General features: G+C 44.7%; 2 protein-coding genes across 2 annotated transcripts in view; one reads left to right on the forward strand and one right to left on the reverse strand.

The window, feature by feature from the left end:
• T265_14757 (hypothetical protein) overlaps positions 1 to 23,873 on the forward strand; it is a gene marked incomplete at both ends in the record, with an annotated part of 44,000 nt that overhangs the window by 18,213 nt on the left and 1,914 nt on the right. Inside the window, 6 exons of the mRNA XM_009175099.1 lie at positions 7,643 to 7,906; positions 8,244 to 8,725; positions 11,563 to 11,643; positions 12,566 to 12,752; positions 22,613 to 22,891; positions 23,032 to 23,354. Coding sequence (XP_009173363.1) covers positions 7,643 to 7,906; positions 8,244 to 8,725; positions 11,563 to 11,643; positions 12,566 to 12,752; positions 22,613 to 22,891; positions 23,032 to 23,354 — 1,616 coding nt within the window. The remainder of the gene's footprint in view (positions 1 to 7,642; positions 7,907 to 8,243; positions 8,726 to 11,562; positions 11,644 to 12,565; positions 12,753 to 22,612; positions 22,892 to 23,031; positions 23,355 to 23,873) is intronic.
• T265_09107 (hypothetical protein) lies at positions 1,452 to 7,191 on the reverse strand (the record flags this gene model as incomplete). The annotated part of the gene is made up of 4 exons (XM_009175095.1): positions 1,452 to 1,643; positions 4,065 to 4,142; positions 4,203 to 4,335; positions 7,160 to 7,191. The coding sequence occupies 4 exons, from the start codon at positions 7,189 to 7,191 to the stop codon at positions 1,452 to 1,454; spliced, it is 435 nt and encodes a 144-aa protein (XP_009173359.1).

The raw sequence follows: 23,873 nt of genomic DNA on the forward strand, positions 1-23,873 counted from the left end.
GAGCCATGATCCTTTGACGGGACTTGGTTAAGTTCGAAAAAAATGATAATGTAACGATAAGTGTGCCGGTGATCTCATCCAAGGACTGAAGGCAATTTTCAGGGTCTTCAAAGTGTGTCACGTTGTTCCGTTTCCTAGGTCCTAGTTTGTGCTGAGCATTAAAATGGAGTTGGAGGTTCGGTCTCATCCCTACTAGTGGTGTTCTCTGCGAGGCTGAGCTGTCCCACCACCAGCTGTTGTATGTATTCACTTGCTCGTAATGTTTAACCCGGCGCTGCTTGTTTTCATCTGTTCCCCGTACACCCTTCATCCCACACTGTCGGTTGCCATGAGCTGTGGGGACTTGAACCACCGCAGTCACGTACATGATTCACCGTTGTCAAACCGAACTGAAATGAATTTGATCAACCCAGACCACTGCATCTGTCTCAGATTGGATAGATTTTGCTGGCTTCAAGCTTATTAGGATAAAACTTTAGTTGGAATTTGAACTTTAAGGAGTTGCTGTCATATATGGACCCCTACGCTTAGCATATGTTTGAGGAGTAAGGGTTTTACTCAATTATTTCTTTGTGCCTACTGTCTACTTTGTCCCTAGAGTAGGACACTGACGGCGGAAAAGGCGCGGGACGTAGTTCTAATTAACTTACAAATCATCATAGCCTCGCAAAGGCTTCACTGTATTCTGGTCGAGAATTCTTTACTAGCTGCTTCCAGACTTCTCCATTGTATTTCACACAGTCTATATGCATTCTCCGTCCTGTTCTCTCTGAAACACTATGACCTAAATCACAGTGGATTGAGTTGTGGTCAATCAGCCACTGTTTCTTCAAACCAACTCTGATCGCTGCGCTGCGAAAGTGAGGTGTATCTGTTTAGGTTCATGCACATGTTCATCCTGTATACGTCACGTGATTAGCTTCTGTACTAATCCAGGTCATAATCTGTAACGTTTGTGACCATGGAATGTGTTGGTGCTAACGATCCAATGTGCCAAGGTAGTGGATGTTTTCATATAAGGATGGATAGATGGATGGATGGACAGTATTCCAGTTTTACGTGCACCGATTGGACAAAACCCCTTTGCTAATGAACGTTCTCGTATTTAACTGTGCTAGTTTCTCGTCAAGAGCTGGTCACATCACTTCGTTCAAGTTGTATACTATTGACCACAGTTGCGTTATCTTCGGCTTTGTCGACTCCATAAACATACCCACTTTGGACTGTACGCGGATGGTTAGTTCATTCCGTTTTTGTTGTATTGGGCTTTGGTAGCAGACCTGGTATACCTGTTCTACTGAATTCTATCACATATCTGGACTTCTAGGGTTCGTTTTACCAACCTTGCAAGTCTCAATAACCGATTCCATTGCTCGAACATACCTACGGTAGAGGGCGATAAACCAAGGTGTGTGGTTCAAACCCAACCTATGCATCTCGACTGCTCCTGTCTAGGCTTGAACAACCTGGCAGTATCTTAACGCCGGTGCTCCCTTCAGGTGGAATAGCAGGTAGGCACCGAAAGGACGCCACAACTGAACGTTATTATGATCACTACTAGGACGGAACGTGTATTCAGGCTCAATCGAGATCAAGACCTTCTTAGGTCGAAACGCTCTAAAATGCAGTTGTACTTCTCCACTCTACGCAACAAACAGTCAAACAACAGAATTGAAAGAGCCGACAAAGCGACGTGGTGAAGCGCTATAACTAACTGCACATTCACGTAAGGCCTACATGGGAGTGCGTAAACTAACCAGTGTAATCTGCAAGGTGACCGGTTCACTTTGATTTGTCGTCTATGAGATATACGTGTAGCCGATTCTAGGACGAAGAATATGTTCTCATCACCATAACCTATGTGGTCCGGTTGGCGCTTATATCATCTGTGAATCGTTCCCCCCTCCCAAAAAAGTTTTCATCGTTGCTGAGTAGCTGTTTCAGCCAGACCCCCGCAATACTCCGAGAAAAATGCCTTTTCGTCTCTTCATCACTCACTGACAAGTTTCCGGTATGCAACCTACTGCAACCTTGCAAGTCCTACTTCCAACAAACAGGATGATATGACAGCAGCTGGAAGTTGGCCAAAGCCACACTGGAAAATAGTTTCGTCCCCGGTAAGGACTGCCTCAGCTAATGAAAACGTGCCATCAGTGGTTCACTTTCAGCGCACCTCTCGATAGGGGACACCAGATCAACCTTGGAACAGTTTCTGAAAGTATCTATGGAATTCCATCTAGTCTGTTAAAATCAACTAGATCTGGGTTTTAAGCCACTGCTAAAACCATTGCAAACCACTCTGTACTCATCAACACCGTATTGATACTGGCGCTCACGTGGTCAGGCGAGTGTATCTTAATCCAATATGACCCTCAAACACCTTGTCATATCTTACAGCATGTCGACCTTTTACTACTGATTTTTTGGCTTGATTGGTCCCGGTTCACTCTGTTGATGGACTTCATCTTTCATACAGACGTGTGAGCTGGAAGAAGAGATAAAGAGGAGTTTAAGTTCGTTCACATCGTTTTTTCTTAATAAGACCAATTAGCTAAATCTGTCAACCACCGATCAGCTCACCTATAAACATGCAATCTGAGTCTGATCGAACCCAGTCTTGCTGTAAGACCCTAAACTTTGCAGGAATGAAGCACATGCCAAATCGTGTGGCCCAGTCATTTAATTTGTACTTCTAATGGGATTCTGATTGGAGACTGTTGTCAACATTCATAGGGCTTTCACATAGCTTGTGTTCAGGAAGGCCAAATAAATTGTTTCTCGAAGTAATCAACCCATCACTTAAGACGATTCTGCGAATGGATCCTTCTTTACAAGCGCTTCGTTGACTCCCATCTCTATCACTAACACGCCTATCATCTTGATTCACGCTCTATTACGGTTTCCTTTCTATACTTGGAAAACAGTTGTCCATGGTTGGTGGATGTAACAAACAACCCATGTATTCACAACGCTGAACGTTAAATGTGCCCAGTTCACCTGCTTCTACCGTATGTTGGTGCTGTGTGTGAGTCGCTAACGGGTGCTACAGATTGGCCTTGACCAATCACCCATGGATCACTAGTTAGGCAGTCTTCCTCACGTTTCACTCAGGATCTTTGAGCTGTCTTCAAGCTGTTTTGTCTTTTCTGCCCCTGCCCTACCACCAATTTTGTGTTCAGTAATTCTTTTTGCCTCAACATATCTTAAAATGGGATGAACGTCCAGTTTTTCCGTTTATGCTTGTCGTTTTTTGTCACTGGCCCCGTGGGGTATTCGAGCAATTTTCACCGCAGTTTACACATGTATATCTGATCTTCCCGTGATTGTCTGTGGACTCTGACGCACCAACTGTCCAAAATGTTGACTCTCGTAAGTTACGTTTCACAGGCGTATGATGAATCACGTTGGGGAAAAGCTTCGGTAAGTTGTGAGTGTCACCGCTCTCAGTGTGTACGTAGTACGTTGTGGGTGTAAGGTGTGATCGTTGGATGGGTCTGGATCAATGGCTATCAGACCCAGCGTTTCGTGAACACATATGATCTCCCTTTTCTCGTCTATTGTTGTTTTGGGAACATTTTTACTAAATGGCACTTGTTTTGAGAACAATAACCCATATATAGCAGCTTCCTCCGTGAACACTGTCCTCCGCGCTCTCCTAATTCACTGCTTGCTGGTGAACGGGTTTTAAAAATCATCCTCGGATTGCCTTTTTCGAATTGGCTTGCCACTGGTCAGGTCAGCGTTTTAGTATTGCAATTCAACGACTCAACATTTGCTTATATCGTGCTATTGAATACTTACTCTGACAGTTCCATTCAGCTCGACTGTTATGGTCATCTCTAATGCGGATCCGTAGAGTATTGATTAAGCCACATGAACGTTTTCGTCTGAAACCGGTGGTGCTAATGTGATTTGAGTGAGGGCACGCTCCTTCCTCCAACTGAATCAATATCCTAAAGTAAGCGGCCAACCGGTGTGCCCGATAGCTCGCGGATACACTTTTTATGAGAGACATCAGGGGCAACCACTCAAGTGTGGGGGAAAACCGCATTCATCTCAATCACTCGTCGCCGCCATACTGACAGTTGAATGATCTCCTCCGCTATAGGGGAACTGCACTCGTCAAGCAGAGCAAACTTTCCCTGACGCAACACTACTCGTGAAGGGAGATGGCTCAGTGGTTAGAGCGAGAATTCACTTACCGGAAGGTCCTTGGTTCGAGCTCGATTTCTGCATCTAGACTTCTCTTGTTTAGGCTTGGGCAAGCTGGCAGTATTCCAACCGTTGTGCTTCAATCGGGTGGCATGGCAGCTAGGCACGAAGAGTTTGTTACAGCTGAACAGTTATATTTTTATTTTTTTATCCTCAACCACCAAGCTATATCGAGCTTATAAGGTAAATGAAAGCACTCATCACCCTTGGAAGTAGTGTCTTACCAAGAAAAATGCTTCGGTATTCTAAAGATTAAGTCAATAAAAGCATGAGTTGGCCTTACTTTTAGTTAAAGTATATAACAAACGAGAAATTTATTCGAACCTCAGGTAACCATCAACCTAACTTTCAAATAAGTGTATAACTGAGCAAACGGTTGGCGCATTGGAACCACTGGCTCAATCTGAAAACCCCGTTGCGCTGTAACGCTGGATGAATTTTCTGGTACCAATTCCATATGTCTTCACCCACAACTCGTTTTCGCTGTCTCACTGTTTACGTACAATAAAATGTTTTGTGGAACAAAAAGACACCACCCTTTGGATTACTAGTAAATGCTTTCTTTGCTGTGTTGTGTGAGGAGGAATCCATCGCTAGGACCACTTCACAGTTAAGACCTTTGGGTTCTCCGAACTTATTCTGTCCAGAGAGAATTATCTAGTGGGAGAAACTGCTGTGCGTGAAACCGCTTTTATTATTATTACATTATTATTATTATTATTATTATTAGTATCAAACTAACGTAAGTGACATTATCTTGCTGACCCGACCGATGATCGAACGTTACCCTGTATGCTGACTAGGTCACCTTGCGCTCGCTCTCTTGCAACCCCAAAAATTGGTGACGGGCATCGCGAAGTCGAATGTTCGTTCCCCGATATGTCGTTGGATGACCCGTTGAAAAACTTTAGGAATGAACTCACTCTAAGCAAGTAGCCACTGATGTGAAGCTCCCATAGGATGTTTGAGGAAATGACGAAGAGACCTTTGGTTCCGAGGGGATGCCGGAGGCAACACCGCTTCCCTCCTGTTCGCCCACATGTTTCGTCGCGGTACCTTTAGAGGGAGTTACTTTTCCCGACGCGATGTGAGATCACTCCTGAATAGTCTCTTGAATCACTCAATACTAGTTGTAACCATTCGGCGAAACAATTCATTGTTGATCCCCTCCATAGATGGTTTCTGAGCAGTGGGAAATGACAATTCAGTACGCTGTGATTGTGGTGCATTTGTTGTTTGCTGCAAACCACAGTATGTCACATCGTATCCAAGCATGTGATGACATCGAAATGTGACGTACTGCTTGGATTTCGAATAATTGCTAGTCAGAACTGATCGTAAACAGGAAGCTCACTCTTTCACGTCGCACCGATTTATTCAACGAAGTCCGGCTGATGTATTTCACGGATTAGATGAAGTACACTTTAATCCATGTCACTTCAAACGACCCAGCTCCCACGGAACTGGATTGTTTCCCAATAAAAACAGCTATTTCTTTCTTCACCGAAATCCTATTTGCAGGAGATGCAGATCTGTGATCGATAACAGTAAGGTCACACAAACGCACATATACAAAGTAGCTTATCACGGAATGCCTGCGATGCCGTCGTTGAATAACTACTCACATCGATTAGCGGCTGAATCACGTTACCTAGTTAGAAAATTCCAGATACTACAATCACGTGGGAGGCCCACTGTGCGCTTTGACGAGCTCCCCATACTGGTTCATCTCTTTTGCACTCCGAAATTTTTTCTACGTAATTAGGTGAGCTTTCTATCGATTTGAGTCGGTCTTAGCAACAATCAAGCTCTTCTTTTTCGAGAGGTACGAATGACCTGTTGAGTATTTTACTTCTGAGTACCGGATGAATCAGATAACTTTGTAGTGATTTTTTCCCTGTGACAGGCTTAGTTGATTTCGATAAATCGGGTTACCGTCCAGCGACAGAAATATGACTATCATTACACCGGGGTTGCTTGGCTTTTTCCAATAGTCAATCAGTTACGAGCGACAGCGCAGCAGCAGCTGGACAGAGTCACTATCGCTGTGTTGATTTTACAAGATCTCTTCATGTACTCGTTGTTTTGCCCAGACAAATGCACATGGCACTCTTTATCTGTTTTAGCCAATGTTCCGGCATAGCTTCACTGATAAGATCTCTATTTGTTCGGCTGAACGACGAAGACAAGTCAGCTGCCTCACTCCTCAGACAGAAACTCTGTTCTGTAAACCCACGTGCTACTTTAAGAGGAGCCATTGTCAGTGTGAGATATACACTTCAGTCAGAGCTTCTCAGTTACTGCTGTGGTATGGTATGCAATGGATACATGATACATGCATGCGGCACATATAGAGGTATCCTCATAGTGCTGACCTCAGAAGAACGAGTCTTCTAGAAAGCCAACCGGACGGTCCTGCCTCCAATTTCCTCTTGGGGCTGTTAGGACACTCAAAAGCGTTTTCTTTCCGAGTGGCTTAGTATCCAGTTAAAGTCATGACGATCAAACTCTTGGGGGGGAGTAGATATGCGGTCCTGGTTAACGGGCGGTTGATGTCGTAGGCTATCATTCTGACGACTGAACTTCGAATCCCATGTGAGCATCTTCAATGTAGCTGCTGACTCCTGTTGTGATAATCTGTTTCAGAGCACTCGAGGTAGCTCATCGAATAAGGCTGCAGACCGGAAGACCCCTGGATCGAACCCATCCTTGGTTTTTCGATTGCTGCTTTTTAAGTTTGGGCAACTTGGTAGTATCTCGTGCTTCACTTGACAGCTGTGAACTGGACCATCTTCATATTGTTGTTGATATTTGTCCGAAAGGTAAAAACGAAAATAAAAGAAAATCGATGTTCCATACCTACTTTGTCTACTGTTTTTATTTACTTCGTCGCGTCGGCCCGGAATAGATTTGCCCTATGGTCGTGGCCACAAATGAAATAACTTACTGCTCATCACCAATTTGTCGACCCTGTCCCATCTTTTCTACCCCGCAAATCCATATTGTTGCACACTGACGGCAGGTTGATAATAGTTCAACGTTCTGACCTTTGTTCGTTCCCCAGTTTTCTCGTGTTCATTCAGAACATTCTCTGGTTGAGTTCTAATCAAAAGACAAGTACAATTTTTGTGGACGGTTTCGACCAAGGTTTTCTTGAGTCTGTGACTTCGAAGTCATGCTTACTTGGGTTCGTTTTGTTACTGGTGTAGACAAGCTGGTTTTTCGATTTTCTGGTGATCATATGCGTCTTTGGAATGTAGCTATCCTTGGAGTTGTGTCGAGCCATCACTTAAACCGCGTCGTTGCACAACTTTACAGAATGCTTAAAGCTATCTCCTTATTTCCACCTCCACCCTTCTCTGCCTTAATTTTTTTCCAAATCCACCTGTCTTGATTGAGTCTTTCCTTCCTTTATTCATTGCCCCCTTAGAGCACGGTCTGATCCAAAAGGCAGCGCGCCCGCCCTCAACTCTGCGACTGAAAGAGTCCACACCTCCGTGTGCTTTAAACCGAAAGAACAGTCTGCATTCTGCCGGTGAGCGAATCAAAGGTCACGTACACTTCGCCTCAAGTAACGTCAACGCTGGTGAAGTATTCCGACCAGGTGCTCGGGTTTCTTCCTTGTCTGCTGCGAAATTGTTCGACCAGCAGAGGTTTGTAATCAACCAGTCCGACTCGTCAAGCACTGCCCAATGTAAGCTTTACACTCCATTTTTCAATGTTCTTGGTTTTGCTTGTTGTTTTTCCGTACTTGTTGCTTTCCGTATTTGTTGCGGCTGATGGTTTGATATTAAGGTCGGTCAACCTTTGTTCTGAGCCCCACGGATTAATGTATTGATCAAAGTGATTCTGTTGGTTGATATCTGTATATAATGTGTTTCCTAACCGCCTGGTTCATCCGTTATCTGAGGAAGCACTTATATATATGTATGCATGTCCTTAGTCGCGTGTTGATCGTAATTCGATTGTTCCTCATCCTTACGATCGATGTGATCATTCCTATATCCACTATCCCGTTCCTCTCTACCCAGATACACCAAGCTACCTCAGCATTTCCGTTGCAGCATTCGGGTACTCGGGCTATAAGCGGCAGTCGCTGTCTTCCAACAATCTCACCACTCCCGGTTTCCCTATAGCTAACACTTCCCCGCCAATGTCTGCTGCTCCTGGGACGAATACAGTGAGTTCCTCAAAACCCAGTCCTTGGCTTCCGAAAGAACAACCTGTATCTATCGGTAATAACAACGTAGTTATACTGCAAGCACGAAAGCCCAGCCGTGTATCGACTACGGCGGGGCGCGACGAAACAGTCCTACCTAATGATCCTTCAGATTCCGGTACTGGATCTTCCACAAAGGCTGTTACAGTTGGCACCTCCAACCTACTACTGCAAGCGCGATCAACCCCTCGGATGGCAACCCGGTTCTCTAAAGAAGAGTCGCTTACTGTTTCCACTGGTCAAAGCGTCATTCCATGTAATGGAACAGGCACTCATAACAAATATGACCCTAATGTGAGTTATCGTGTGGTTTTCTCTTGGTTCCATTGTAGTGTCACTTGAGGGCCGTTAAGCACCATGACACTTGTTATATGCTCGCGTCTGTTTAGTTACCCTCTCCTCGTCAAAAAATAACCTCTCAGTGGAACGATTCCGAACTCGGTTAGCCTTGTGACTGACACCGTAGCCACTTAAATTCCTCCCAGATACTTTCTCACTAAACCGCAGGTGAGCCATGTCAGCGAGCCAGTCACATGACTGTTATTAATGCCACTTGGATCATCGATAGATTAGACCCACACAGATCATATTGTACGTGAAGGACAAACACACAGTTCGGAAATAACGCATGCTCACCATTAATGAGTAAGATGTTCTATGGTTAAGACTGAATCTCTTGCATTTTGGTCTGCTGCTGTAGTTTAAACAGACCTGTTTTGAAAAGCTAGCGCTGTACAGCTGTTTGATATTTGTTAGGATTCATCATCGGCACTCGTCCCACAAATTGTCATTTTGATTAGAATCCGTAACATTCCCCTTAATAGTTGACTACCATCCCATTCAGCCGTTGATCGACAGTGGAATTAATGTGTACTTGGATTAGGCAACTGCCAACCATCCTTCGACCATGTAGTTCACGTCACGTGAGCTGCTGTCAACTAGCCCTGGAGTTAGGACTATGCTGTAGAGTCTGTGATGTTGACCGTGTCGAAGTCTGGCATCCGGTGATGCCAACAAGCCACCGCCACGCATTATGTGTCAGGACAAACCTAGTTTTTTAGTGCAAGTATTAAGCATACACAGGATTGGGGTTGGTGTGCTGTCCATTATTTTGCACACTGCAAATAAACTCCGTTCGGTGTAGAGTTTCCCCCATACCTGATCTCAATCTTCCCTACATCGTCCTCTGTAGCAACAATTTCTAACGCTGACAAGGGTCACGGAAACAAAACTGCATTTCTAAAATGCAATTGATGATTTGTCCTCAATAATGTATTAATAATAAATAATAATAATCGTTCAGCTGTAGCACCCTTCTGGTGCCTAGCTGCCATGCTACCCGAAGGAAGCACGAGGGCTGGGATACTGCCAGGTTGCCCAAGCCTGGACAGGGCAAGCCGAGAGGCAGAGGTCGGGTTCGAACCACGGACCTTCCGGTCAGTAAATTCGCGCTCTAACCACTTGAGCCACCTCGACCCGTTCTCGGCTCGTTCTCGTTATGGAATTGAGTTTAAAACACCAGATGGTTGAAGATACCTGTGCAATTCATAAGAGCAAAGATAGCGACGAAGCTTGTTTCTCACGCTTTGTCCCATTGGCTTATTCGTCACACATTTACGTGACACCTGAATTCACGTGCAAAGAAGTGCGAGGTACGCGGGTCATGAAGTCACATCAGTGACGTCAGTATCAGAGAAGTTGATGAAACCGAATTTTTCCGTAGGCTAGCTCAGGTTCAAAGACCGCACGAGTTCTTTTGAACGCATAGTTGTGGGTTGTGTATTCGGATCCCAATCGCTTCTGCCTTCAATAAAAATTTGAATCGTACCAACCACGGTCGGTTCGGGGGAACCCGGTGTATGAATTCGAAAGATTGCTCTTTTTCGATGACATGGTGTGACGCTTGGGTGCTGTCGGTGCTACTCGCCTTCCAGGGTGGGGACCGCGTGATCCTCATTGTGCCTGATTGGAGACACTACAAGATATGGCTGCCAACCGATGTCAGTGGCGTTCTTGTTGTCAGTTTCTATCCAGATTGCCTGAGTGAATGTCTGGAGGTGTAGGCACCTCGGAATGATTGTGTTAAGCTAGCACTAAGTCCCTCCCCCATCCACCTTTATTCTTTTCTTCACAATAAGGCTTTCAAATAAGTCATGGTTGTACGGCAGTGAAGCATCAGTGTTGAACACTGATGTCATGCTGTCGATGACGATAATGATGATGATGATGATGATCGTGTGACGCAAACGCACTAGAGCTCGGTTTCTCCCAACCGCCAGTCAGGGATACGAGATTGTTTTATCGTATCCTATTTGATCAACGTACGATCAAAGTATCATACTGGGCACGAGCATAGAAACGAGTACAGTACAGAAACGGGTACAGTACAGATTAATGGCCGTGTGTCGTATCAAATTTATATCCCTTATAGGGGGCACTGTGTGCGAACTCCGAGTATACGGCGATCCATACTGCTTTATGGATCAGAGACATGAGCTCTACGCTCAGAGATGACCATCGTTGTCTTCGAAGCATTGGTCTGATCTAGTGGGAACATCCGATACCGAGGTGTGCCATATGGTCCTGGGAAGAAGGAACTCTCCCACGGTAGGTGTATCACTCACGCTTCACAGTTTACGCTGTCTAGGACGTGTACTTTGCGTGCCAGAAGACTGTCTTTTCACCCAGCTCTGTGCTGAGTGCATGTGACGAAGAGGTGAACAATGTATGACCTAGCAACGAAGTATGAAAACGCTAACCAATAAACTTAGGTCGACAACTGCCGCCTTCCTATATGCAGACGCCAGGACGCAACTCACCAATGGTTAATGATACTAGCAGAAATGGCCCAATCGCGCAGTCAATAGCACTCGTGAATCAAAGTTATTGCTTTCAATGCCTACCTACTCAGTTCCCGATTTAAATGAATATGCCATCGCCTCTAAGGTCTGGCCGCACTTTCCGGTGATTGAAACTGAAGCAGCCATTGTGCCTATGGTAAACGGTTCGTAGGTGGTAAGTTGATTGAATTTAATTGTGTCGTACCAACGGACTTCTGGTAACTGGTTCGGCGCATTGAAGAATGATCTCAGTTGACATTGCTCACTGGCTGTCGTGTTATTTTCACTCAGGTTTTGCGGACGACATCACCTTCGCCCTGTCCTTCATCTGCAGAAGGAACGCCGAGTGCAGTGCGTCTTCGACGAACTTCGGTACGTTTTTGAGGGCAACCTATGTTATTTGGTTCCACTCCGTGGTTTCCCACTCCACTTTATAGCATTATCTACGCCGTCTCACAGGGATATTAGTGTCAATCCAGGTTTCCACGAATGGGATTATGTATTATTCACCCGAGCTTTATAGAACATAAAAATTGCAGGATTTGTCGTCAGATTATCCTGTTGACTAATTGCTGGTGTATTTTAGGTTCTGTGCAAGAAGTTGATATTTCATTGCATTTCAGTAGGTAATTAATTAGGAAAACTGTCGGTCCAAACCAAGTCATTGTGAGCTGCTCTGTGTGCTGCATCGATCTGTTGCCGGCAGCTCAACTTTAATGTGATCAGCTCCTATTTGCTAGGTCGCTTGGATTTGAGACCTCCTCGTGAGATCAACCCTGTACTGGGAAACGGTGACCTGGTTTTAACAGAGGACTCGAATGGATCTCAGTTTAATGTCTCGTTTGTGACAGTCTATTTGGTATCCGATTAGGAAATAAGATTTTCGGAAACTCAGAGACCACACGTATCTGGCAAGTCTGAAGAATAGCAGAACAGCTACTTAGCTGTCGAAGGTTTTCGGCAACTTCACATGTAGTGGTGGCTTGGGAGACATTTTGGCCGTTTGGCTCACTTTAGCTTATATTTGTGCTTCCCTTTGATAGGTGCTGGTTTCCATCATAGTTCAGCTTGATGTGCACATCTCGTAATCGTCTATAGATCCATCATTATTCACAACCTTCGACCTGTTCTCCCGCTTTCTTATTCCTGTCCTATTCGGATCTTCCGTTTCTCCTTAGAACCCTAATTGATCCGACCCCTTACGTGCAACTGCGCACCCTCTGTGATCTAGATGGGATCATTGAGCCTCATAAGTTATACTAACCGATCCCTTAATTTTCTTTCTCGAACATAGCCCCTGAGCCCAACAGGGACCATAGATGACCACAAGGACAACTGGAAGCGTTCCTCGCTGATTATGCTAGCCGTATCACATGCCAGTCGTCGTTCTCGGCCCAACACATCTTTCGAGAGACAGACCACACTCTCCTTGATGGAAGACGATATTCCAACGAGCGAAGGCACCGGATCTCTTATCGCAGGTTAGTTGCACATTCCTTCGCGCTCTAAAAAGGCGAATTTTTCTTTCTGCCTCATCATCGGCGCCTTGTAGAGCAACCGCTCTGTCCGCAGCTTTTACAACGTCTTTCCTAAGGTAACTTAGACCGACCAGTGTTTAGCGTTTTCTCGTGCATCGTCACGCAGCTGAAATGATGTCCATCCCTTTTTTGTTAGTTGCAGTCAACTGTATTCGATATTACGTGGATGCAACAGGCCCTACATTGGAGCACTTATGTTTCATCCCTGTCAGAGGTCGTCAGTAGTACATAGGTACTAGGTTTCCAACTCACCAGTATGTCACTCCAGGACACACTGGGCACATCAGAATCATCCTGTAAGAAATAGAGTGGTATTTTGTTCGCCCATTGATGATGATGTCCATACATAATCCTGTTTTCTTTAATGAGGAATGGCGGCAAAGTCTTAGTCCGGGGGACGTGTACAAGTTCAGTTGATTAGATAGGAAAAAGATGTGGTTTGATAAAGGAAACTACTCACAAGGTTGCTGAAAACTCTTGTGAGTAGTTTCCTTTATGAAAATATACTGCGATATCTCGAATATCGTGCCAACTGAATCATGAGGCGGCCTGTGTGCAGCACCTTCAGTTGGAGGACATCATAAACGTAAGATTCAATTGAGTCTCCCGTGAAAACCAAATTGATTTGCAAATGAGTCTATTTATTGATTTGAAGTTTATTGGATAGGAATAATACCAGCTTCCTCTTGAGCTTTCTACTTTTACGGCGATTGCTAATTTAAAGAATCCGTACGTGGCTCGCAGTTGCTGCTACAAAACTCTCATTTAGAAAACTGTGTTAGTCTGTGAAGAATCGGGGGTTGTTTCATAGTTGATTTAAGTAATCCCACCCACTGACTCTTCTCAGTTGAGTTGATGTTTCAGTCTGATGTGTACCGTAAACGGTACGAATTAAAAGACAACGCTCTAAAAAGTCACTGTTATTGGAAGTCTGCTTCGTATTCGCATGTGGAGGTGACCCGGTCTTTTTTCCACCAACCGATTCATAGGAAACTCGTTTGGTTCGTCACTCCGAAACCCTGAGTTTTGATGTGTCCAGCTCTATCGATACCACAGTTTCCCAATACACCAATTAGTTTTAGTTGCCACGTCAAATTCGTCCTCCATCGTCGATTGTTCCAATCAGCCTGGATGTGGCAACCCTATCCATCTCTGATTTCCCGTACTTTCTGTTAATCTTTTGTTTCCGGTTTCCGAACTCCGTCTGACCTTGACGCCTGCACACCTAATTTGCAACTTTTCCGGCTCAAATTCGGTTGTGATCGTCGTGACACGTTTTTTTCGTTATGGATCGCAGTGATTCGTCCTCTTCATTAGTTTTGTCGCATGTTAACTGTGTGCACACTTTAGGCCGATCTTAAAGCAAGTTTCTGCATTTCCTTTAGCTTTAACAGCTTTCAGCTTTTAACGGTTTTAGAGTGGTCCAGCTGCCCACCCCCTGTACAAATCCTTGGGAGCATGGTACCGATCCCAACTTGTTTTCTTTCCAACACCAGTCCCTGGTCGAAGCATTAACCCAGCTTCAACCATAGATTTTCTCATCACAACACATCCTTATGACGTTCTCTCCCATCCCGGTAGGTTCACCTGACCATTATCTGACCACATGTGTCCACGTGTTTTCACCCACAATACTTACGAACTGCGTATTTTCTGCCGATACGCTTCTGCTGACGAGCCGTTGAAATGTTACCCATCAGCCGATGTTTCTTTTTTTCTTGAAATAGTCGCAACTTTCCCTCGTGATGGTATGATTCGATCCATTCTTCACTTCTTCGGGCAACGCAATTGCGTACTGAATGGCTTGCTGCGGAGCCGTTGAAATGTTCCCCATCAGCCGATGTTTTTTTTTCTTGAAATAATCGCAACTTTCCCTCGTGATGGTATGATTCGATCCATTCTTCACTTCTTCGGGCAACGCAATTGCGTATCTCCTGAATAGCTTGACCATTTAGGTCTCTGTTATTTAAGGGGAAGTGAACGGGTAGTCTGTGGCACGCACTCTCCGGTAATGTGCGCCAAGTACGTTGCTACACGAAACTTCCGTACAGCTGTCGTTGATGAAACCTAGTAGGTTTCCACTTGTGTACTTCTATAATCGATTAAGCTATCCGGGGGACTACACTGGTATGCTGGTATCCACTAGCTACCTTGTTTCTGAACCACAAGGGCTTCCGACTCTGCTAATTGCCCTTCAAGTTTCCCCATCCACTTGCAACTTCCGTACAGCTGTCGTTGATGAAACCTAATAGGTTTCCACTTGTGTACGGCAGTGAAGTAGCAATATCAAACCGAGGTGACAGTTGATGGTGGTTATGATTTCGTATGCAGAACTGTTTGCTTTAGCCAAACAACACTAATGTTTTATTGAGAAAGCACAGTGTTTATCATTGGTACGTGGATTCGAACCCAGAGCTTGCAAGCAGTCACATATTGTGTCTGGATAGCCCCCTTCTTGATTTACACCGTAGAACGATAAATCATTACATTAGCAAAACATTGAATAGAAGTAGATTAGCTATTTCATAGATTGAGGTAAGCTGCTGCGTCGAAGTCCCGTGCGCCTAAAATGTGTGTTCTGCATACTGGGTCCCAGTGTGACTAGTTTCTGGACGCTGTTGCTCAAGATGAGAACAATTCTGCAAAGACCTGAGTTGTTTGCTGACCATGTGTAACGTAACCAGTAGGGTCCTGGAATTCGTCTAATGTCTGAGTTTGATGATCCGATTTTTTTAAAAGCATGTGACCCGTCGTCGCAGTGATCGTTTTACTGCCACCATTTAACAGAATGTGGACATTCCGGCAGTTGACGTGCGCATGTTTCGTTTTGTGGAGGACCCGAATTGTTTAACTAGTGTCACTTATGGCTGGGTAACATAGTGCGTCGCTTGCCGAAACTTTTTCATCAAGTTCGGAAATTGTGCGCCACTATTTCTTTCCACAATCCATATGTTCTACGATCTTTGAAATCAGCTACTTTTCCTCTCCGAAAAGTAAACCTCACGTTGGTTGACAGTTCGCGAATTAGCACAATACCAAAAGTGGGTTCAACTGATCCTTCTAACGTTCCGCTCATCTTGAATACCCTCTGCGTGTGGCGTCATAAACGTCTCTGCCAAACTCACCGCAGCAACGTACATTTTTCTATCCAGAAATTTCCCGTTCGTTTTTTATCGTATTCCATCAATCATTTCGATGGAATTAGCGAATCAAACACATTAGCGAATGTTTGTCACCGGTCCCCTATAACTGTCTGTTAGGCGAATACACACTGCCTTGAACCATGGCTATTTGGTCGGCCGCTTGATTTGTCGTTTGAGCTACATTGGTTTGTATTCAATAATTTATGGGAAGTCTGATCAGACGACCGTTCGATGTTTTTTCAGGGCTAGCACCGTGCCTTTGACCGGTACTGATAAACATCACCCAATGTGTTGAAATGTGAAGAGACCGCTAACCTGTGCTTGGGTGCAACTCTTTGTCCTGTTCGCTTTTTTCTAAGTGTGTATAATCTTGGCCAAATGTCAAGACTCTGGAAACGTCTGATCTTCATGTTACACTGGACCCCTTGCGATTTTTATGTTGGATGGGATTGGTAAATCCTACTAGTGGCATCTTCCCCCAACAGGATTTGTAGACACCTCACTCTTCAACCTTTTTTCTAGAGGGTAGGCTTTTTTCAATAAGACCCCGCTCATCTTCCTTCTTTTTACCCTTTACTCGGACCTCCTTCCTCCACGGTTGTATTTAAGTTAGGTACTAGTTAGCAATACTGTTGTCTATGATGATGGTTATGACGACTTCCGTGATTATTTGGCCCCTTTTTTATATTGGTATCCTTCGTCATCGCCATTTTTCATTCGTTGTAAAACTTTACCCTTTCCTTTCTACTGTTTTTGTCCACGAGTAGAAGCCGGAGATTTCACGTGCTAATGAAATACGAACCCTAACTTACTGGGGAGGCAACATAGCACGTAAGGTTGCATTCTTCCGGCAACCTTGTGACTGATCATTACTAATGTCGCTTGCCATTTCCTCCATGTTGTCAAGGTTGGATTCCGAGCTTCTGGGTGTTTTCCATTGAGATCATTGCGCATCCTGTTCAGAGTTACTGGTTCTCCTGGAAGGCAGTCAGCTGGAGACCTAAGATGCTATTCCTTTGACTGTACTTTCATTGTGAGCTACCTACTCGCTATTCACCCGTGCGACTATTTTGATAGGATAGACACCAAACATTGCCGTAGGACCATAGGTTTCTTCAGGAAGAGTAAGGAGGAACTGGATAAAGTGTCTTTAATATTCAAAACTCGCGATATTTTTCACAAAATCTATCAACAAACTTTCCATAAAGGATCAGTAGAAATCTGGGGCTGTCTGGACAGGAGTCCAAAATTGTTTTAAGGTAAGACGTTCTGAGAGAAGATATGCGCGACCCTTCGAGCTCCATGCGAGAAGTCGGACATCCTGTTTCCTGATCGATTTATTCCTGAACATTATTACTTTCGTATGAAATCGCCTTAGGAATTTTGCTGGGACATCCTGTGAATACTACCAGGACTTCTCAGCATGAAAAATGTCCAAAGTAACCGTACATTTCGTAACCTCATATAGTACGCATCGCGAAGAGTCCGGACCTTATTTTGTGGTGTGACGGTTTGTGCACCTTTATGGTTCATTGAGCTATACTGGAAATTTTACCTTTCCATGCATAGTTTGGTCAGTGGATAGAGATTTAACGAACAGTCTTCTGGTCATCCAGGTTTGATGCTGGAATATGTGCGGTGAACAGTTCCGCAAAATCTTGTAGTACTATGCTAGTATGCGGACGTTTGCTTGTTGTCAGGCTTTCGAACCAAATGATTTGGCTGAGGATCCTAATCCCCTTCCTATGATTGATTTGGCTGAGGATCCTAATCGCCTTCCTGTCCAGGTTTGGGGGCCTTGACACAACTAAAACTACTCTTACGCAACGTTGACCGCCGCTTGGTTCATCACCCAGGTCATCTTGCAGTATACATCAGGGCGTATGAGGGGAAGTCTCGTACTACTGATGCCCACCCTCTTAATCCAGGTTTGGGTGCCTTGACACAACCAAAACTACTCTTACGCAACGTTGACGGCCGCTTGTTCCATCATCCAGGTCGTCTTGCAGTATACATCGGGGCGTATAAGGGGAAGTCTTGTACTCCTGCTGCCTACCCTCTTACACTTTCATGTCTTCTGCCTTTTACTCTGTTACACCAATACGATTGCTATCTGCGTGGTTTCAAGCACTAGGACCAGCCGCTTTGTTTACCTTGCATCTCACTCTGCTACAGCTTCTGCGCGTCCGTCTTCAGTAACAACTCCAAACACCCCGTACTCAGTTTTCAATCCCCGAAAGTCGGTCTGCTCACTCAACTTTAATATTCGCACACTGAAGCAAGCAAGACAACAAGCGGCCCTTACTCGCACGCTTGATTCCCTCTGTTTTTGATATATACCAAAGCAGTTCGTGATACTCAGCCTTCCACCCTCAGCCTCTTCCAAGCATTGCATCTCAAACAGGACCCTGCTATGCTGGTGACAGGTTCCCTCCAGCCGGAATCACAATCCAACTCGACGCACCATTCGACTCTAGGTAAACCTGAGTGTCCGCACAGTCCAGGAAGCCTAGTGGGTCTGAAATACCAAAGGAATAGAAGAGGAGGAAAGTGTTGGAAATGTCTGCAGGTTGTTCCATTTGATTCTTTCAGCAGCACTTGTCATAGAAACAATCGAAGATCGCAATGGGTTTCTTATATCCAGCGAAAAAGCGCTTGAACCGCTGGGTTACATCGCAGCCCATCCGAGCTATCAACCTTTGACGGAAATGTAGACGAAAATATGTAATCTTTTCAGTCTCAGAAGTATCCAAATGCGTATCTCTACTCAAGAGTCGTCGTCCTTCTGTCTATGACGGCCTTCAACGTACTCTGTTCAAAGATGGCTATGACTTCCTCAGCCGAAGCCTGTATACCCTCTTCGTGTGTGCCTGGAAGGAAGAGACGGTCCTAGACAACTGGTGTGAGTCAGTACTATTGCCGACCTCCAAAGTGGGTCATGATTGTAGTAACCACCTGGGATCCTCTTGTAACGAGACTGATTCTCTGTCGTTTTACGGGCAGCACGTGAATCCTTGGCCCGTGAGTATCAAGCGGGATTTTAATCGGGTGAAGGCTACGCGGGCCACATCTTCACACTCTGTCAGTTGTTAGGACAAAGCCATATGACAAGGCGATGCCGGACGACCCACACCCCTGGTGTTCCCTGACTTCAAAGGTGCATTCGCTCCTAGTGATCGGTGATTGCTCCTAATTGCATTTACTCAACGGAAAATGCCCCAAAAGCTGGTGAACATAGTCCGGTCCCTGTATTCAAACACTTCAGGGTATGTAAGAATGCCCTCCACAAGCCTCCCGACAAAAACTGGCGTCCAGTCAAGGATGCCCACTATTGCCATTATGGTTCATCTCTGTCATTGACGAAATAATGGTGCAAAGTCGTTTCTTGTGTGAGTCTTGTCGGTTTGGAGTATGCAGACGAAATCTTCCTCATCTCTGAAGACTAAGCACAAACACTGTTGCACAAACTAACCACCATTATACCGTTTTTCGGCATGCACCTTCAAAGTGCAAAGTTGTGCTTCAGAGCGTGCAGTCTCTGAACATCCTTGTAATTCAGGGAGAAACATTGGAGACTGTCGAGAATTTCGTGCATTGATCGATTGAGAATTTGGGATGTGAACAGTTCAGAATGTTTGCGCTAGGCTAGCGCCAAGTCCATACTCTTTTCTCCTTTTCTCCTTTAAGGCACCAAGTGGAATTTGTGATTGTATTGCACTGTGGCATCAGTGTCGACACTGATATTGCTGTCTCTGTTGATGCTCATAGTGTACATTTCACTTTTCAGAGCATCTTGGTCGAACCGTCGGGCTGATTGGCTCCTCTTTGTGTTTTTCTGCTTCAGAATCTTCTACACATGTTATTGATTTCTTCTGTTTACTCACACTAGCACCTTCTGTTCAGGCATTTAATCATTTTTCGCTTCAGAGTGACATTGTACAGCAAATAAACGGCGCACTTTTACCCAACCTACAAAACAGTCACTCAGTTGATCACGATATAAAAACGAAATTTCGCTCTCCAAGCTGTCTGCCAGTTGTCCACATCTAGCACTTTTTCAGGATACACGTCTTCAGATCGATAGTCTTCCATCTGTTTGCCTTAAAATTTGACACTGCGTTTTTTTGCGAAACGACAGAACCCTGTTACAGGATAGAAAAAAGTTCATTTAATCGAGTAGTTGTTTAAACAATGCCCTTGGGACACTCTTCATATATTTCTCAGTTACAAGATAACGGGAGGTTTTGATACTGAAGATGCCTTTTGAAATGAAATAAGAATAAATGGCAACTCATAAAAATTCTGGTGAGTTTACTTCAATGCAGTCAGATGTTGAAAGCGTAAGGGACCTCTTGCCTAATTGGACCACTTTATCTCAGTCTCCCGAGCTTCACCATTGGATTAACGGAAAACATAATACCCCCCCCCTGAAAACCACCGGGAACTTTGAATCGTGGCAGCCCTATCACTCCCCAATAGGAATTACTTTTTCCATAATTGTGGAAACGCAAACACTGGCGTGGTGGTTGATTTCTCTCTGGCCAGGATGTCCAAGAGCCGAGTTAACCCTACTGGTTACTTCCGATGTGTTGTCCTTATGGGGTCTTCTACGAATTTCCCGTATACGGCCTCATTCCGTGGATCATGTGTACTGCAGCGAGCCGTGGAGTTTTAGGCCAACAGTGTTTCGGTCCAGATTTTCTAGTCAACTCAACGATTACTTCAAATTATCGGGAGCTCAGTTGTGAGAATAACACTCCGAGTGAGCGCAGTACCTCCTCAAACGATAACGTTTTGAGAAATATCAAATAGGGGTCACCACTTCAGAGAAATGAGGCCCCTGGACTTTTCACCAGCTGTCCTCTGAAAGCACACTCGAAGTGATGTGCGTCTCTTTTGGCGTACTCGGGAATCTATCTGGTATACGTAGAATGGATCATTCTGTCCTCAAACTTCCCTCTAACCTTCGTGGTACCGCACAACTTGAATCCGTTACATAAAAGCATTTTGCCACTCGTGTTCTACTCAGCCTGGTATAGACTAATAACTCATTTTCGTGCCGTTTATCTAGTGAAGTCTATCTTTAAACTTAATGTGAATCGATCATTTCGACAACTCAAGCGTAGAAATTGCCAAATCCCCCGAGCTTCACCATTGGATTATCGGAAAACATAATCCCCCCCCCCCCTGAAAACCACCGGGAACTTTGAATCGTGGCAGCCCTATCACTCCCCAATAGGAATTACTTTTTCCATAAGTGTGGAAACGCAAACACTGGCGTGGTGGTTGATTTCTCTCTGGCCAGGATGTCCAAGAGCCGAGTTAACCCTACTGGTTACTTCCGATGTGTTGTCCTTATGGGGTCTTCTACGAATTTCCCGTATACGGCCTCATTCCGTGGATCATGTGTACTGCAGCGAGCCGTGGAGTTTTAGGCCAACAGTGTTTCGGTCCAGATTTTCTAGTCAACTCAACGATTACTTCAAATTATCGGGAGCTCAGTTGTGAGAATAACACTCCGAGTGAGCGCAGTACCTCCTCAAACGATAACGTTTTGAGAAATATCAAATAGGGGTCACCACTTCAGAGAAATGAGGCCCCTGGACTTTTCACCAGCTGTCCTCTGAAAGCACACTCGAAGTGATGTGCGTCTCTTTTGGCGTACTCGGGAATCTATCTGGTATACGTAGAATGGATCATTCTGTCCTCAAACTTCCCTCTAACCTTCGTGGTACCGCACAACTTGAATCCGTTACATAAAAGCATTTTGCCACTCGTGTTCTACTCAGCCTGGTATAGACTAATAACTCATTTTCGTGCCGTTTATCTAGTGAAGTCTATCTTTAAACTTAATGTGAATCGATCATTTCGACAACTCAAGCGTAGAAATTGCCAAAATATCTGCAACTTAGGTTTTTACTTACACAGGAAGAGTCACACAGTAACTGCTACGGTTAATGGGATTTCACGAAAAAATGAACATGTAGATTTCTATTGGAATCTCCTATTTAATCCCTATTGTGTAATTCAAACAGGATCAAATTGAATGAAATAGTATGAAATGCCAACGGATCATGCATGTTTGATTTAGGATTCGCTTGATTTTCGCATAAAATTGTGGACTGGACCCACCCCTCCGAACAGGGACTTCAAAAAAATTCGCTTTGACTAGGTCTCACATGTGCCTGTCGGGGTGTACTGTGTACCGTACTCGTGTCGGTCGGCGTCCCATTTCGGTTTCAAATGTTTAGCGCAAATTACTCGCTGTTCTTCAGTTGTTCCTTGACCTTGTTGCTTCGTTTTTTCCACTTTGAAGTGTATTCCATCTCACACGGGCGATGTCCTTTCATAGCATTGATTGCTTGGATTTAACCTAGGAGATACGGAAAGGTTGAATGTAGTAGTCAATTCAATTCGCTGTCGACGATGATCACATTCCTAATTCCTCAACTGATATTGAAGCATACGATTCGATTTGAAAAAAAAAATCGCACAAAGCTGACAGTTTTCTTGTGGCATGATAATGTGTTAGGAATGAATTGGCTAAAATCAAGGCCTTTCATCGATGACGTGTTATTGGCCATGTTCTAGTGCTATCCACTAGTGCTTAAGGGCTCATGATGGTTTCACCATCCGATTTAGTAGGGAGAATCTTGTAAGCCAAACGCTACAAGGCCGCGGTCGTCGTAGGTCATGAATCGGTCATCGAAAATGGGTCCAAAGCCATGAATGGAACTTCGCATCTCACGGAGAAGGATGATTTCCCAACGGAGCAGAGGACTGAGGAGTCCGAGAACAAGTCTGTTGCTGCAGTACCCCAATCCCCGATCATAGATGGGCATTACTATTTACGACAAGCTGCTCACAGTGAAGCTGAACTGCTTACTTTGATTGATCGTGCTGAATTTGACCTATCAGACAAGGCTTTGGACGAGGAATGTGAGTCATCCCTCTGCTAGCTCGGCGTTTCTTCCACTGTGATGATCCCATTTGATAATCCTGTGGATCCCCGTTTTGTCGACACCTGTTATTCCGTCACGGTCTTACGTGATTTCCTCTCTTCCCTTGTTTTCCTTCAGCTTCTGGACTACTGCGGACTGCAATCGGAAAAGCACGTCTGCTTATAGCCGAAAAGTTTGCACAATTTCGTGGCCTCTGTCAGCTGAATTTGGAATGGAATCAACAGACTGCACCGAGTGACCCGGATGTCAAGCACCTGTTCACTTCTCTTGAAGATTTGGATGGATTTTGGGCTATTGTTAGATTGCAAATCGATGACGTTCATAGACTATTTGACCAAATCGAGAGACTTCGTTCAAATAATTGGAGAACACCGAACGAGGTGGATTCGAACTCTTTGGCCTCCGGTCAGAAAAAGACTGCAAAGAATAACACTACCAGGGTATGTTTAAAAATCTTCCGAATAAGCAGGAAATGCATCAATCGGAATTGTTGAGCAAATAGGAGTGTGATAGCGGATAGTTGTTGTGGATTAGTGCCGCTGAGATTGGTCTCTATGAGAGCACTAGAGCAGCTTTTGGTTCTCACTTCCATGACCGGAATGTGCATCAGATGGGCGGAATTCAATAGGAACAGCCCCAACCCACCAGCATGGAACATGTCATAGTGACGTATGTGGAAATCAATGACTTTTGAGGAGCCGATAAGTTTTCCGCCCCAATTTGAGGACTCTTGTCTGCCGATTTTTACTCGACTCGCGAAGCACTTCGCCATTGACACGATCATGGAAGACGCCCTACCAGCCTCTAATGCCTGTGGGATCGAAGTGCTTCCTGGGCCTCCGCTCACAGATATCGAGTACGCAGACGACATAGCTCTTCTGGGATCTGATCCCGTTGTAATGCAAACAATATTAAATAATCTAAATAATTCTGCCTCGCGGTTCGGCATGCGCTTCACA

The sequence above is a fragment of the Opisthorchis viverrini genome, assembly GCF_000715545.1.
Source record: "Opisthorchis viverrini unplaced genomic scaffold opera_v5_256, whole genome shotgun sequence".
Classification (NCBI taxonomy): domain Eukaryota; kingdom Metazoa; phylum Platyhelminthes; class Trematoda; order Opisthorchiida; family Opisthorchiidae; genus Opisthorchis; species Opisthorchis viverrini.